Raw genomic sequence first — 17,110 nt, forward strand, 5'->3', positions numbered from 1 at the left:
TATAGGGCTGAGAAAATCATACAGAATAGTCAGTCACCATTAAAACAGACAAGAAGAAAACATACATGAATTGTAGAAACCTGGAAGACCAATAAAAGGAAAAATCTCCGAAACACTGGGCAAGAGTATATAAACAGAAAAGGACAACTGGTCAACAAAAACGTTTTTACCAACAGATTATGCAAATGTTGATTAAAATGCTCTGCAAAATAATGGAAGATCAATCTAAGAAACTGTTTGATTCTTTCTGGAATGTAGATGACTATTCACAACAAAGTATTTTCTTTCTGGGAACAGTGCAATCATCCAGTGTGCAAAGGAGATGGCCATGAAATGGTTCTGGAAATCAAAAATCAATGTCATTTAAGTATTTCCTAGAGATGGGAAACCAAAGTGTCCAGGTCTGTAAAGCATTCTTTCTGAACGTATTTCGATATCTGATGGACGACTGTACCATTGTATATCAAAGCCGGACGTTTATGTTGTAGTTGAATCTTGTAGCAAGAAGATCCTAGGCAATAAAACTGATGACACGGATGTTATGGAATGTATAAAATAATTTCAAGCCTATCAAATTCATTACATACAGAATAAAAATCTCAAAAGAAAATACTTAAACCCACATTTGTCTACTTCCCAAATGTACAGCATGTACATTCAGAAATGTGTTGAAGAACATAAAACACCAGGAAAAGAGAAATTCTATCACCATGTCTTTTCAACAAAATTTAATCTCCAGCTCAAGCTACAGTCAAGACACATGTGCAGTTTCTGTGATGAAATTAACATGGAACAGAATGTAGCTACATTGCTGTCCATGATGCAGAAAAGGAACATGCTCTTAAGAAAAGCTACACAGGCTAGGGAGAATTCAAAGTAAAATCCAACAAACATTTCAGATAACTTGCACCTACTGACTTCTGATCTGCAGAAGGCACTCTCGTTTCCAAAACTGTCCACATCAGTAGCATACTGCACAAGGAATCTGTAAGTGAACAGTTTTGGAATAAATTCATTTAATGAAAAGAATGGTTTTGTGTACATGTAGGATGAAACGGAAGAGGGTAGAGGATCACAAGACCTCTCAACATGCCTAGAGAAGCATCTCAAGGAAATGGCAAGACATTGCAAGCATGTGATTTTATATTCCAACAGCTGCACAGAAAATAAAAGTGGGAGTTGCTTCGAAGTAACTATTACAAGAGCCAGGTATAGAAACAGAATCATAGGCTATACATTTCTTATATCAGGGCATTCATAGTTACTAATTGATGGTGACTTTCGCATAACAGAAGCAACTGGCAGAAAAGCAACCCATGTCTATTTGCCAGATGACTGGATAACCATCGTGAAAGAATTAAAGAAGAAAAATACATTTAACAATATTATGAAGGGAAAGTTGCTACTCACCACACAGCGGAGACGCTGAGTTGCAGATTGGCACAACAAAAAAACTGTCACATATAAAGCTTTCAGCCAGTAAGGTCTTCGTCAAAAGTAAATGACACACACACACACACACACACACACACACACATACACACACACTGGTTTCAGTTGCCTGAGATTGCAGTCGTGAGAGAGAGAGAGAGAGAGAGAGAGAGAGAGAGAGTGTGTGTGTGTGTGTGTGTGTGTGTGTGTGTGTGTGGTGGGCGCGCACACGCACGCTCGTGCGCCTACCTGTGACTCAGCATCTCCACTATACGGTGAGTATCAACTTTCCTTTTCATAATAATGTCACACTTCATCCTGAAAAATCCATTTAAAGTAGTTCACAGGATTCATACTAACTTGTTATCCATAAAGAAATTGAAAACAGCCATTGTAAACTGGAAGAAAACCATTGATGGCCACAGAGCGAATTGGCTACACATTTGGAGGCTTAGGTATGAAAAGGGATCGTGCATATTCACTAAAATGTAAAACAAGGCCTTGTTCCTGACATATAGTTATATGAAGTTAACTAGACAAAGACACATAAAGGAAACCTAGTACATCAGCTATTAGAACAAACATTGTCTACAAGCAGTGACATGCAAATACGGACTCAAAGAATGAGGAGGATATGTTGGATCTGCTGCCTTTCATTCTTCCCATTCATCACCGTTTCCTCAAATATTTTCTTTGTGCTGCAAACACACAGCAAAAATGTTTTGCTGAAATTATGCTGAGTCTGAAGACAATGATGAGTTGTTCTGTGTGAATGAAGTCATTATAAGAACAGGCATGGATATACTAAACACGGAACTGTTATATTGTGTATTACATTGTTTGCAATTATTTTCATATGACTACTGACACAAGTCCATATTTTCCATTTCAGACATTGTTTCAGTCTCCAGTGTTTCTTTTATGTATTCAGTCTTGCATGGGACACGTGAAGTGCCACTGTCTCTTTTAATATCAAGTAAATTTATGTTTGTAAAGTTTATAGTGCTTTTTTATTCCCGTATATCTTTATCCTCCAATATCTCAGAGACACTTTCTCTGGAGATGCACTACTCATATAGTGAATGCCTCAAATAAGACAAACTTCATCACTAAATGAACAGATTGCTGTCCTCATTGGGAGCTAGTGTAGTACTATACATTTAACAGGTTACTAAACACACTTACTATGGAAAAAAGTTATGTCTCAGAAGTCCTTTAGTGCTCAATTGCTACTAGTGAAATCATGCCACCTAAGAATCATCCGGGTTTACTGTAAGTAAATGACCTATAGCAGGGCTGTCTCAGCTGATGGGCTGCACAAGCCTGGTATGCCATGTGTCTGCCAGAGTAAGAGTAATAGTTGTATTTTATCCCAGACCAAGTACAAAACTTCCTGGGTACATCCTATTGCACCCTCACTTACACCATCTGCATACTTAAATCTACCATTACATTATCTTGTTTAAAATTATAAATAGAAATGATTATATCTTTATTTGAATAGAAAGTGCTTAACTTGCCCTGTGGAGAACATTTTCAACAAGAATTTGATAATGTAAAATGGTGCAGCTGTCTGAAATTCTCAGGTAAATAGGTATAAGTTACAAAGATAGATGGGCAATATATCATATGTATAAGAACTGAGAAGGAACAATATGACTGGCAGACCAAGAATGAAGTGCTTGAATTAAAAAAGGTATAAGACATGAATGATGTAGTCTTTCTCCCTGACTGTTCAATCTGTACACCGAAGAAAAAATATCAAGATGGCGGCGAGTGAGTGACGTGCGTTAGCTTGGCTCACAAGTTTATGTGAAATCTGGAGGTGTTTTTTAGCAGTTCGGCTAGTCTACATACACTGAAGTCGTATATCTAGTGCCAAGTGTCATATTTTGCATCATAACTGAGTACCAATTACACAGAATTGCACTTAAAATAGAAAATTGCCAAACAACGTGCAGTGCAGCCAACGGCCAGGCTGGCGACAGCGCAGGGGTGGAGTCTACACCGGGAGGTGTGGCCGCTCTGCCTGGCATTTCTGACATCGCCGCACTCGTGAAGGCTGAGGTGAGTGCCGCACTGCAGACTAAGGAGATGCTCGGGCTCATTGTTCAAACCATCACTGATGCTGTCACTATAGTATAACAAAATACAGAAAACTCTGGAGGCGAATGTGAGCGAGATCCATGCACTGGACACATCGTTAAAAGCAAGTGAGGAGAGAGCACGACTGCTTGAACAGAAATTGATCGAGAAGTCGGACGAGCTTGAGCAATATCAGAGATGCAATAATCTCAGACTGTTTGGCATTCCAGAGAGCAGCAGAGAGAATGCAGATGAACTAGTGATAAACCCTGCCCAAGAAAAGCTAGGCGTGCAGGTGACTCTGAGTGATATTGACAGAAGTCATAGAGTGGGTTGTAGGTCACCAGATTCTACAAAACCAAAACATATAATAGTGAAATTTGTTTCTTATAGGAAAAGGTCTGAAATCTTCAGAGCAAAGAAGAATCTCGCAAAGTCGGGTCTGACAGTACGCGAGGATCAGACCTTTGAAAGACTTAACATTTTGAAGAACGTGATTTCGAAATTTGGGCTAAAGAACGTATGGACAAATGATGGCAGGATAATGGTTAAGACCAAAAACAGAAAGAGAACAATTTGGAGTGTTAATGAACTCGAAAGCCTGTGCTTTAGAAGCTAAACCATGTCAAATCTTGCAGCCACTAACCTGTATGTTTATATTGTTTATATTGTCAACCATAACTTAACTAATATATTGCAAAACTTTTTTGTTTCTCCATACAACTATTTTTATCCCTAATTGTTTTCTCAAGTAATTTTGTTATAATTTGTATTACCAACTTTTCGTTTCTCCACATAACTATTTTTATCTCTAATTGTTTTCTTGTGTAATTTTGTTAATTATTACACAAGTTAGACGTACTTCCACTTTTAATTTCCAATACAATATCCTCATAAGCGCCATTAATATCAAACTCTGTCCTTGTCTTGAAAACCGTTATGTGCAGATTACTCCCGTTTTGTTTAGTGAGATTCTCTCTCTTGTCAGCACACGGCTACTTTCAGGACTGTTGCAAACCTCGCGGACCTTGGCCACAGGTCCCATCGCCTCCCCAGGAACCTACTCCCCTCCCCCCCCCTTCCAGCCACTTTCCCTGCAGAGAACAGGGAGAACACTCCCCCCCCCCCCCCCCCCCAACCCCACCCCACTCCTCCTCCTCACGCCTTCCGCTTCCACATTCCTCGTGGCAGACCCTCTTGCCAGCACTAACCATGACCCACAAGCATCCATCAGCAGCATCCTTGGGCTATCAACACCCGAACACACGAAGCTGCATATTGCACATGCAAATGTTCAATCTCTGCCAGCTCACTTTCACAAGTACAAATATATATTTCAAACTACTGATATTCATGTAATATTGTTGTCAGAGACTTGGCTCAAACCAGGTGTTCCCACAACTTCCATAAACCACGACAGCTATATCTTTCTCAGGCACGACAGGTGCAACAGACGAGGGGGCGTACATATACTCTGATTTATCACCTACTGTGCTACATACATTCGACAACAATGTAGATTGTTGTTGTTGTTGTGGTCTTCAGTCCTGAGACCAGTTTGATGCAGCTCTCCATGCTACTCTATCCTGTGCAAGCTTCTTCATCTCCCAGTACCTACTGCAACCTACATCCTTCTGAATCTGCTTGGTGTATTCATCTCTTGGTCTCCCTCTATGATTTTTACCCTCCACGCTGCCCTCCAATACTAAATTTGTGATCCCTTGATGCCTCAGAACATGTCCTACCAACCGATACCTTCTTCCAGTCAAGTTGTGCCACAAACTTCTCTTCTCCCCAATCCTATTCAATACCTCCTCATTAGTTATGTGATCTACCCATCTAATCTTCAGCATTCTTCTGAAGCACCACATTTCGAAAGCTTCTATTCTCTTCTTGTCTAAACTATAATGTAGATAGACTATAATGTAGATAAACAAGAGGAATATATGTTCAAATAAATCAAATCCCTTACTAGAAAGTGCTTAATATGTGTCCTTTACAAACCTCCTAAAGTAGGTGGGTTCGCCTGCTTCAAAACTGCCCTCTCAAGTCATGAATCGTCATATGAACATGTAATTATAGCAGGTGACACTAACATTAATTTCACGCACAGTAGTCCTTCCAGTGGGAAATTTAAGAGGGTGCTTTCTTCCTCAAATATGACGCTACTTCAGCTGGCATCTACTCATCACACGACTACCAGTCACACTTTCATAGATATACTCGCAATGAAATCTCCAAACCGAATAATCCACACCTCTCAAATATCTGTGCCTAGCATGTCTGCCCATGACATTATTTTCGTGATGTATTCACTAGAAGTCCTAGATAGAAACAAAAACTGTCTACATACCAAGACTTCAAACGCATAAATTTGCCTGATATCGAAACTGAGGCACAGGAAACAGTTTGGGGAATGACCTCTACTCCTCTCATGGACATAAATTAAAACTTCAGGGATTCACTAACAAAATTACTCAACTGTATGACAAATATGCCCCAATAAAGACCAGAAAAGTAAAAAGGAAACCTGCACCTCGGCTGAGTGATGAACTAAAACAGCTCACGAATCTCAGAGATGCTGCACATTGAGCATACAAGATACACCCTACACCTGAAAATCATACTGAACACAAGCAGAAATGAAACAGTCAGTCAAGCGGTGAGAAATGCTAAGCTCAGGCATGCCCATACATTAACTGACAATATATGTAGACCAGCTATCCTGTGGAAAAATCTCCGTAGTCTCGGTTTAGGCAAAATAAAAGTTGCAGAAAATCCCATGGTCCCAGCTGAAGAACTAAACCAATTCTTCACATTACCTACCACCACAATTGAAAAAAATCAGAGAATCATTGATTACTTCATGGGGATTAACGACTGCAGCAAAAAGAAAAATTCTATCTACAGCACGTCACTTGCAGTGCTGTCAAGAAAGCCATCATGCAAATTATATCAGCATCTACTGAACATGATGGCATCACTATCCACTTATTACTGATCCACTACTGCCCTCTATAACAGTCATTTTCAATGATTCCTTAATTACAAGTGTTTTCCCTGAGGCCTGGAAACTGGGACAAATTAAGCCACTGCCTAAAAAGGACATTACCACAGCACCCTCTGACTACTGTCCCATCTGCATTATTCCTGCACTATCAAAAGCCTTAGAATATATAGTCCATAATCAGCTCACCAACTACCTAACTACTAACAACCTACTAGACGAATACCAATCAGGCTTCCGTAAACATCGAAGCACAACATCCGCATTGATAAAGGTGACAGATGACCTGAAACTTGCCATGGATAGACAAGAAGTGACTATCATTTGCTTCTTAGATTTCAGCAAAGCATTTGATACTGTTGACTTCAACATCTTACTTGACAAACTTAGTGGTCTAAATTTCTCACCAAGTGCAGTGAAATGGTTTTGCTCATACATGACGTCTCGTCAGCAACGTGTCCTGTCTGGGAATATAAAATCACAATGGTGGCAGGTAGTGTCAGGCATTCCACAAGGCTCAGTATTAGAACTTATACTCTTTTCTCTGTATGTCAATGATGTGTCATCGGTTCTGATCTATTGCAAATATCACATGTATGCTGATGACCTTCAGTTGCATCTAAGTGCAAAACCAATCAATCTAAAGAAATCTATTGAAAATTTCAATACTGCCTCGATGCACTATCAAAATGGGCACAGAACATAGGACTAAAACTCAACCCATCTAAAACCCAAGCGGTGCTTGTTGGTCACTCTAAGCTCATTAGCCCAAAACATCGGGAATCCATCTCTAATCCTAAATGGAACAAACCAATTTCTCTCCCTCAGCAAAGATTTTGGGAGTAATAATAGATGAATATCTAAATTGGACAGAGCACATAACTGCAGTGTGCAAAAAAGCATCAGCATCCCTTCATGCCCTACAAAAATCTTCCCTTTCGATCTGAAAAAGAAATTAGTACAAACGCTTATACTCCCAATCATTGACTACAGCAATATTATCCTACAAGGTCTCTCTCAGGAAAATTCACAATGACTGGAACTGGTCATGAATGCCTGCATCTGATATATCTGTGACGTTCGACTTTTTGATCACATTTCACCAACATATGAACAACTGTCATGGCTACATGCAGACAAACGCAGAAATTTCCATGCACTCTGTCTCATCTACTTTCCTATATCTCTCCTCGTCCTTAACGCTCATGTCTGAACAACATGACAGAAACACATGTTCCCATCATAATGAAATGCTCTCTGTTCCGCTACATCGGTCAGTCACCTTCTCGAAGTCCTTTACAGTAGCAGGAATCCTACTCTGGAATAACCTCCTTTGTTGTATTAGAGAACTTAAAAACATGTCCGGCTTCAAAAAACAGTTAATGACGTATCTACTTAAGCAACAGTAACGCCTTCCTCTGTACATAAATGCACTTCACCCCATTACTTCCTTGTTTCCTACTAGATCTTCCTCATTTTCCATTTTTAACTGATGCGGGCTCATTAAATCTCCCTTCTCCAAATCTCGCTGTAGCAGTAAACAGCTACTTTATACACCAATATATTAATGTACATCTGCACAAATCTTCATTACTATTGCCAATTTTTCTCACGTTTACCATTACTATTGCAACTGCGGTCCTATTTCGGTAAAGTGGCTTACTACCAGAAGTTCTTTCCTGTAGCAGCGACAGCCGTGGCTTGTCTTTCCCAGCTTTGTAAAAAAGGGGTGCTTTTCACTTGGTCTCCATCTTGTGAAACTGCCTTCCAGCCTCAAAATCACGGCTGCTTACAGCCCCCTGCTTTGCCCACTTCGACTCACGGCAGCAACTCATCTCGCTCACAGACGCATTGGAGGCAGGCATCGGCACGTCGATTCCCCGGTGGCTCTGAGCACACTATTGCCTATGCCTCTAAAACGTTTTTGAACACTCAGAAAAAATATTCCCAGATCGAGAAAGAGGTTCTTGCCGTTGTCTTTGCACACAAGAAATTTCACACATTTCTGTACGGGACTAAGTTCCACTTAATAATGGGTCACAAACCTCTCATTGCTTTGTTCAACCCTGCCCCCAAAATTCTAGACCGGACGGCTCATCGTTTGCAGCACTGGGAACTGTTCCTGGCCCATTATCGATACGATGTTTACTTCCAGTGTACTTCAGAACGTGCTAGTGCACACACCCTCTCGTGCCTTTCCTGGGGCCCCGATCCTGAATTTGATAAAGAAGAGCTTCTCTGTTTTCAGATTGACAAAGCAGCTGAAGCGGCGGTGGAATCCTTCCCGCTAACTAGTTCCACAGTTGCTGAGGCCACAAGCCAGGATCCTGATCTCCAGTGGGTCTGCAGTAGCATTCTCCATAGATGGCCACGACCACATCCATTACTGTGTCTGCCTTAGAACACCTCCCTCAAGTGATGGTCACTGACAACAGTCCTCAATTCTGCAGCCAAGAATTTCTCACCTTCTGCCTTCACCACGGCATCCGCCACATTCCTACACCCCCTTTTCATCCTCACTCCAATGGAGAGGCAGAAAGCATGATACAGACTTTCAAGACGCAACTACAGATATATCTCTGGGACCATTCCGTGGTTAATGCACTCACATTATTTTTCAGCTCTTACAGGTCTACTCCAATTGGTGACAAGAGCCCCACCTAGCTCTTGCATCAACAACAGCCTAGGACACTCCTCACTCTTCTGTTCCCAGTGCCCAGGTCGGTGCCACCTCTGTCAGTGCCGCGTTTTTGTCCCAGAATGGGCATTTAGGCTCGATGTTTCGGTCGCCAACGGAAGTGGCTGCCGGGTGTGATTCTCCGACAGCAGGGCCGCAAGGTTTTCTGTTTAAAGATCTAGAACAGGGTCACGTTCCCGCACGCTAATCGGCTCCGTCCCCCGTCGGCACAGCAGCCGTCGACTGCCTGCCAGCCGGATCCTCACCGATGGCCGGATTGCGGGCCCGTAGCCGGATTTCTCCTCAACTTGCTACGGACCTGCCGGTTCCAGTGGGTGGCATCACGGGCATCCCACTGCCTCTGGTCACTGGCCATTTGCAGTCTCCTAGCCCTGAGGGCAGTTCAGCCATGCCTGGCGTCCGGGGCCCGTCTGGACCTCGGCCACCTTCACCAGGAGCACAACCTTCGGCATCAGCCGTCACACCTGCACCACAATGCCCTTCCTGAATGTGGGGGCTGGATGAGGAGATGCTTCTCCAGCTGCCTCTGCCGTCTGAGCCCCAGCACGTCTTCCAGCCTCACTGTCATCGCCATCGCCGACGACATTTTCGGCCTTACTGCACCACTCTCCCACACGTATCCGATGAAGAACCCGTGGATGTCTCCTACATCGCCAGCAGCTGTTTTGAGCTTTCTGCGGGAGGAGGAGTATGGTATCCACCATCACTCAGCCACCGGCCGACAGTGGCAGATGTCGACATGCACAAAGCGTGGCCAGCTGCACAGCTGCAAAGATAACACACACAGACCGGGCATATAGATTCACTGACTGGCCACGTAGTGCATTTTGAGACAATTACTAGAGAGCCAGTGTCACGAGATGGAAGCAAGTCCCCACTTGGCCCCTGGCGCCACCACATACTATATTCCTGAACTACCAGGACGGTATATAGGCCACTGCAACAGCATCGTGCAGCAGTCCTACGCCTGCCTTTGCTCGTACTTGTGACTAGTGACTGCACGTACTAGGAACCCTGTGGAACAGGATACTGTCTCAACTATCTGGGATGTGAACTAGAGTGCCTTCGACTTGTGTAATTGCTTTGGATTGTGAAGTGCTATTTTGAACCAGTATCATTGTGAATAAATCATTTCAGTATTTTGGATGTTATTATGTTATTCTGATATAGCAACTAGTATCAAACATTAGCCTTAATTTGAAAAAGAATTTTCTGAGAATGTATGTTTGGAAACCACCACTGTTTGAGAATGGGAGTGAACAATGAACTGTACGGGAACCTGAGAAGAAGAGAATCAAAGCATTTGAGATGTGGTCCTATTGAAAGAACATTGTAACTTAAGTGGACTCAGAAGGTAACAAATGAGGAGGTTTCCCACAGATGATAGGAAATGTGTGAAGACATCAGAGAATAACTATCATGGTACTAGAGGAAGCTTTAGAGGGTAAAAACTGTAGGGGCCCTCAAAGGTCGGATTGTATACAAGTAATTGAGGATGTTGGGTATAAGTGCCACCCCAAGATGAATAGGTTGCCATAGGAGAGGAATTCATGTTGAACCATGTCAAACCAGTCAGAAGACTGATGATCAAAAAAGGTTAGTTGAGTTCATATGTATACAAATGTGTAAATTCACCAGATACCCCATTCTGGCATACCAAACTTGAGTCATGTTTCAAGAGGCACTTCGGAAATAATGACATAACGTACCCATTATCTTAACAAACCCAGAATCTAAAGTAAATAATCAAACAACAAGTTATTATAATCTACAGCAATGCACAAAAAAAATCCAGATATACAACTGTTAATAACATACCTGGTACTCATTGATGAAATCAGCGATATCATACCCACATGTGCAACTGATATCACGTACTCCTGATACCTTTTTAATCCATTCAGACTGTACTAACTTACAGTCTACAGAAATAGACTTAGGTAACAGAATGCCTTCTCTATTCAAAAGTTTCCTAAAGAAAAGAAGGAAAAAAGTCTCAAACAAAGTTCGGACATGGTGATAAATACTACATTTTACAGTGCACAAAGAACCAGTGATATTTTCAAGTTCTGGAGGTTGACCCACAGCAGTGTCCGACTTCAGCAGCTCTCTGCTGAAGTTCCACTGGAGGCAAAATATTTATTACCAATAGGACAATCATAAAGCTGCTGTCAGAATGAAATGATAAAGAAAAATGGCCTGCACTGCTAGTGATCAATGTACTCATGAACAATAACAAAGCAGTCGTTTTCCACTAAAAAGAACATATGTAAAGTGTGTCAGTGCACTCCAAAATTTAACTGCACCCTCTGACAAATACAAGTTAACTCTGTTGTAACTCCTGTCCATCCAAATAAATAGCTTTTATTGAACTGTGGTCAACAGCAAAGTAGGTCGCCTAACGGCAGAGCATATTGCCGAGAACAATGGGCTTAACTTCAGTGGCTGCTTCTGAATTGTTGCCCTTCACCACCACCAGAATACCAGCTTCTCTGAATTATGTACTAGGAAATTGTCCTTACAACACATTCTTTAACCCCACAACTCCCCTGGCCTCATCCCTACTAACTCCTAACCCCTGCCTCAAACTCACCTTCTCCCTGTGCCCAAGGCTCCCTCCACACTCTATTAACCTGCACCCACACATCCTCTCCACAGTCTTTGTCTTCCTCTCCCCCCCCCCCCCACCCCCACCCCCACCTCCCCACCCAACCACTCTGCCATAACATTGTGTGCCACTGGCAACAGTGCTGAGGTGAGCTCGTCAATACCACGTTTCTATCTCGTTTCTTTACTGCCTCTCCTTCCAGGAAATTACATTCCTAGCGTCCACCTTCCCTTTCTCCCCCTCAATCTTCTCAACTATGCTCCTCCTGACACAACCCCTTAACCCAGTCAGCCTGCAATGCACTGAAATGGCATCTAGCAGGGTTAACACAACCGTGCATGTACATTTGCGTGTGTATGCATCGCTTAGTCACTTAGCTCTAAGGAAGGATATTGATCAAAAGATGAACAATTTCAGTCTTGCTTCTGCACCAGACAAGTGCTCAATTCATCAGCTGCATGGTCACCTTTACTCCTTCCAGGAACTTTCAGTGTTGTATTAATAAACCAGACTATTACAACAATGGAAATTCAATTATTGATGCACTTTGATTTGCCATATCATCTCAACTGCTTTGAACAGCATATGCCACACCATTTGTACTGCTTATGGTTCTGGCAGTATATGGTGTCAGTTTTCTACAATAGTGACACAAATGCTACACGGCACTTGTTACAAACACAGGTTTATGTAACACACAAGATGCGTCCAGCAGGAATACCAAGAGAGAGGCAATTGTTGTTCAGTCTCATCTGTGGTGATCAACATATCACTTTTCAACTGGACTCTGGGCCAGCATCAAAATTCACTTCTGAAGCAATCTTTCAGCAGTTGAGATCCAACCCAATGATGAACCCCACCACAGTACGCATTGTGTTTAGGTAGCTAACATATCTGATCTTAAACTTTAGGTACATGTCTGCCACACACCAGTTAGTCACGAGCCAACTCAAATTTGATGTGGTTGCTTGGCAGAATGTCCTGTACATTCTTGAACTTGATCCCCTTATTGCTTTTGGTCTTTGGTCTGTTGATTTTTTTTAGATCGTATTTGAGATCAAATTTGTAATGAACTAAGTAACCTATACACACCACTTATGCCTCTATTGTAGCAGGATCTGTGACAAACAAAGAATTTCAAATCTCTTATCTCCCTTAGGGCTGATGTAATCCTGCATTTTTAGGGCATATTTCATACCGTATGTTCTGTACCTGGGTAGATAAAAAAATCTACTCACCAAGAGGTGGCAGGAGAACCCATGTATAAAAAACATATGTATTTTCATTGATATACCATCCATTCTGCAGGATCTCTTGTTTGAGGAACTCAATCTTATAATCAACACAAGAGTTCTGAATTGTATTCTGCACAATAATTGAATGTATCTGAAGATGGTATCTGTTCTTTTGGACATGTTCAGCTTACCGGCCAGTGATCTTCTTCAATGTGGATGCACTCACATTGCTCAAACTCTTATGGGAATCAGTAGATTGACCGCTGCGAGTAGGGAGTACAGTGGGCAGGGACACTACAAATGTAGTGTGTGGACAGTAAGTTGGAAATCTGGGTATCACGGGGAGCATGCCAGAGATAAGTTCCAGCAATCGCACTATCCTCTGTGTCCTCGATGGCTCAGTCGGACAGAGCTTCTGCCATATAAGCAGGAGATCCCGGGTTCGAGTCCCGGTCGGGTCACACATTTTCAAGTATCCCCGTTGATATTTATCAACACCTGTAAGCAGCTAATGGTCTGGATTTCATTCTAATTTCATAATTGAATGTTGTTGTTCCTAAATGTTGATAATTACTGGCTTAGTGCCCCTTAACCCTGTAACGCCCATCATATGTTATATCATATAGTGAAAAGAAATCTATGTTTAAAATTGTATATCAATATAATAGAGGGAAACATTCCACGTGGAAAAAATTATATATAAAAACAAAGATGAGGTGACTTACCGAACGAAAGCGCTGGCAGGTCGATAGACACACAAACAAACACAAACACACACACAAAATTCAAGCTTTCGCAACAAACTGTTGCCTCATCAGGAAAGAGGGAAGGAGAGGGGAAGACGAAGGGAAGTGGGTTTTAAGGGAGAGGGTAAGGAGTCATTCCAATCCCGGGAGCGGAAAGACTCACCTTAGGGGGAAAAAAGGACAGGTATTACTCGCACTTACGCACATATCCATCCACACATACAGACACAAGCAGACATATTTAAAAGACCAGCGGAGATTGAGGCCTGGCGGATGACGAGAAGAGAGGATATACTGAAGGGCAAGTTCCCATCTCCGGAGTTCGGATAGGTTGGTGTTGGTGAGAAGTATCCAGATAACCCGGACGGTGTAACACTGTGCCAAGATGTGCTGGCTGTGCACCAAGGCATCTTTAGCCACAGGGTGATCCTCATTACCAACAAACACTGTCTGCCTGTGTCCATTCATGCGAATGGACAGTTTGTTGCTGGTCATTCCCACATAGAATGCATCACAGTGTAGGCAGGTCAGTTGGTAAATCACGTGGGTGCTTTCACACGTGGCTCTGCCTTTGATCGTGTACACCTTCCGGGTTACAGGACTGGAGTAGGTGGTGGTGGGAGGGTGCATGGGACAGGTTTTGCATCGGGGGCGGTTACAAGGATAGGAGCCAGAGGGTAGGGTAGGTGGTTTGGGGATTTCATAGGGATGAACTAACAGGTTACGAAGGTTAGGTGGGCGGCGGAAAGACACTCTTGGCGGAGGGGGGGGGGGGGGGATTTCATGAAGGATGGATCTCATTTCAGGGCAGGATTTGAGGAAGTCGTATCCCTGCTGGAGAGCCACATTCAGAGTCTGGTCCAGTCCGGGAAAGTATCCTGTCACAAGTGGGGCACTTTTGTGGTTCTTCTGTGGGGGATTCTGGGTTTGAGGGGATGAGGAATTGGCTCTGGTTATTTGCTTCTGTACCAGGTCGGGAGGGTAGTTGCGGGATGCGAAAGCTGTTGTCAGGTTGTTGGTGTAATGATTCAGGGATTCTGGACTGGAGCAGATTCGTTTGCCACGAAGACCTAGGCTGTAGGAAAGGGACCGTTTGATGTGGAATGGGTGGCAGCTGTCATAATGGAGGTACTGTTGCTTGTTGGTGGGTTTGATGTGGACGGACGTGTGAAGTTGGCCATTGGACAGGTGGAGGTCAACGTCAAGGAAAGTGGCATGGGCTTTGGAGTAGGACCAGGTGAATCTGATGGAACCAAAGGAGTTGAGGTTGGAGAGGAAATTCTGGAGTTATTCTTCACTGTGAGTCCAGATCATGAAGATGTCATCAATAAATCTGTACCACACTTTGGGTTGGCAGACTTGGGTAACCAAGAAGGCTTCCTCTAAGCGACCCATGAATAGGTTGGCGTACGAGGGGGCCATCCTAGTACCCATGGCTGTTCCCTTTAATTGTTGGTATGTCTGGCCTTCAAAAGTGAAGAAGTTGTGGGTCAGGATGAAGCTGGCTAAGGTAATGAGGAAAGAGGTTTTAGGTAGGGTGGCAGGTGATCGGCGTGAAAGGAAATGCTCCATCGCAGCGAGGCCCTGGACGTGTGGAATATTTGTGTATAAGGACGTGGCATCAATGGTTACAAGGATGGTTTCCGGGGGTAACAGATTGGGTAAGGATTCCAGGCGTTCAAGGAAGTGGTTGGTGTCTTTGATGAAGGATGGGAGACTGCATGTAATGGGTTGAAGGTGTTGATCTACGTAGGCAGAGATACGTTCTGTAGGGGCTTGGTAACCAGCTACAATGGGGCGGCCGGGATGATTGGGTTTGTGGATTTTAGGAAGAAGGTAGAAGGTAGGGGTGCGGGGTGTCGGTGGGGTCAGGAGGTTGATGGAGTCAGGTGAAAGGTTTTGCAGGGGGCCTAAGGTTCTGAGGATTCCTTGAAGCTCCGCCTGGACATCGGGGATGGGGTTACCTTTTAAATATGTCTGCTTGTGTTTGTATGTGTGGATGGATATGTGCGTGAGTGCGAGTAATACCTGTCCTTTTTTCCCCCTAAGGTAAGTCTTTCCGCTCCCGGGATTGGAATGACTCCTTACCCTCTCCCTTAAAACCCACTTCCTTTCGTCTTCCCCTCTCCTTCCCTCTTTCCTGATGAGGCAACAGTTTGTTGCGAAAGCTTGAATTTTGTGTGTATGTTTGTGTTTGTTTGTGTGTCTATCGACCTGCCTGCGCTTTCGTTCGGTAAGTCACCTCATCTTTGTTTTTATATTTAAAATTGTATACAATGAAAAGAGATTTTTAGATCGCCAAAGTTTCTGTCCAAAGTTTTCTTGAATCTTTCAAGAGTGAATTGATAACAATGAGTTTGGTTGGTGTTAGTATCATAAATAAGAAACAGATAAGAAACAGCTAATTGTAGTGAGATCTGCAAACTGCTCACTATGCCATGAACTCCTGTCATATCTCTCTCTCTCTCTCTCTCTCTCTCCCTCTCTCTTTCATTCTTTTACTTCTTAAACTTGGGCTATACAAGGTTTTATTTAATGGGAGATTTCACACTTAGTGGATATAAAACATTACAGAGAGAGGTAAAATATTACTAAGCATTACGAATCTGTTTGAGAAGTATCATAACCCTGTTCAGCTACACTGTATACACACAAATGAAAAGAAGGAAGATTAAGGGATTAATGCACCATTGGTGATGAAGTCATTAGAGATGTAGTACAAGCTCACATTGGACAAGACGAGGCAGGGAAGACACTGAGCATGTCCTTTGGAGGGAACTGTTTCAGCATTCATATTAATTCGTATAGGAAATCATGAGGAACATAATTTGTATTGAGGGATAGGAATTTCATGCTCACTCCTCTCTTTTCCAAGGCTCATGCCTTAAGCAATGAAGGCTTTGGTACTCAATCACCCTCAAAGTAGGCCCCTACACTTAGACTATTAATATGCCAACTGCACGAAACATCTCTGGAATACAGCTCTTGGAAAAGCCCGCACCATAACCATCACATTTGGCATTACTTTGTCTCCACTCTCAGAACAGAAACAATGAGCTGAACTGTCAGTTTCCCCCTGTGTTGAGTTTTACAGTGTGAATTTGATGTGCACAACCCGAAAGTTATGCGAAAACAAGTTATGGGAAAACACACTGCAGTAAGAGAATAGATGAGCTTTAAATGAATACAGTGACCTACTGTATTACATTACGAGAAATTTCCTTGTAAGAGCCAACACTGTTTGTTTGTTCAACAATACTGAAAATCAGCCTCTGTGTTGTGCCTGCCTGTAACTCAATG

At 42.8% G+C, this 17,110-nt stretch overlaps 1 protein-coding gene and 1 non-coding gene across 5 annotated transcripts in view; one reads left to right on the forward strand and one right to left on the reverse strand.

Annotated features, from left to right (window-relative positions):
* LOC124619335 (protein arginine N-methyltransferase 9-like) overlaps window positions 1–17,110 on the reverse strand; it is a 127,383-nt gene that overhangs the window by 35,306 nt on the left and 74,967 nt on the right. For 3 of the 4 annotated variants that reach the window (XM_047145648.1, XM_047145647.1, XM_047145646.1), the window contains one exon: window positions 11,040–11,193. The exons of the other annotated variant lie outside the window; for it this stretch is intronic. In XM_047145648.1, the coding sequence (XP_047001604.1) occupies window positions 11,040–11,193 (154 nt within the window). The remainder of the gene's footprint in view (window positions 1–11,039; window positions 11,194–17,110) is intronic. 4 annotated transcript variants of the gene reach the window in all.
* On the forward strand, window positions 13,451–13,525 carry Trnai-uau. Its single transcript has one exon. It is a non-coding gene; the product is annotated as a tRNA-Ile (tRNA).

The sequence above is a fragment of the Schistocerca americana genome, chromosome 6 (assembly GCF_021461395.2).
Source record: "Schistocerca americana isolate TAMUIC-IGC-003095 chromosome 6, iqSchAmer2.1, whole genome shotgun sequence".
Classification (NCBI taxonomy): Eukaryota; Metazoa; Arthropoda; class Insecta; order Orthoptera; family Acrididae; genus Schistocerca; species Schistocerca americana.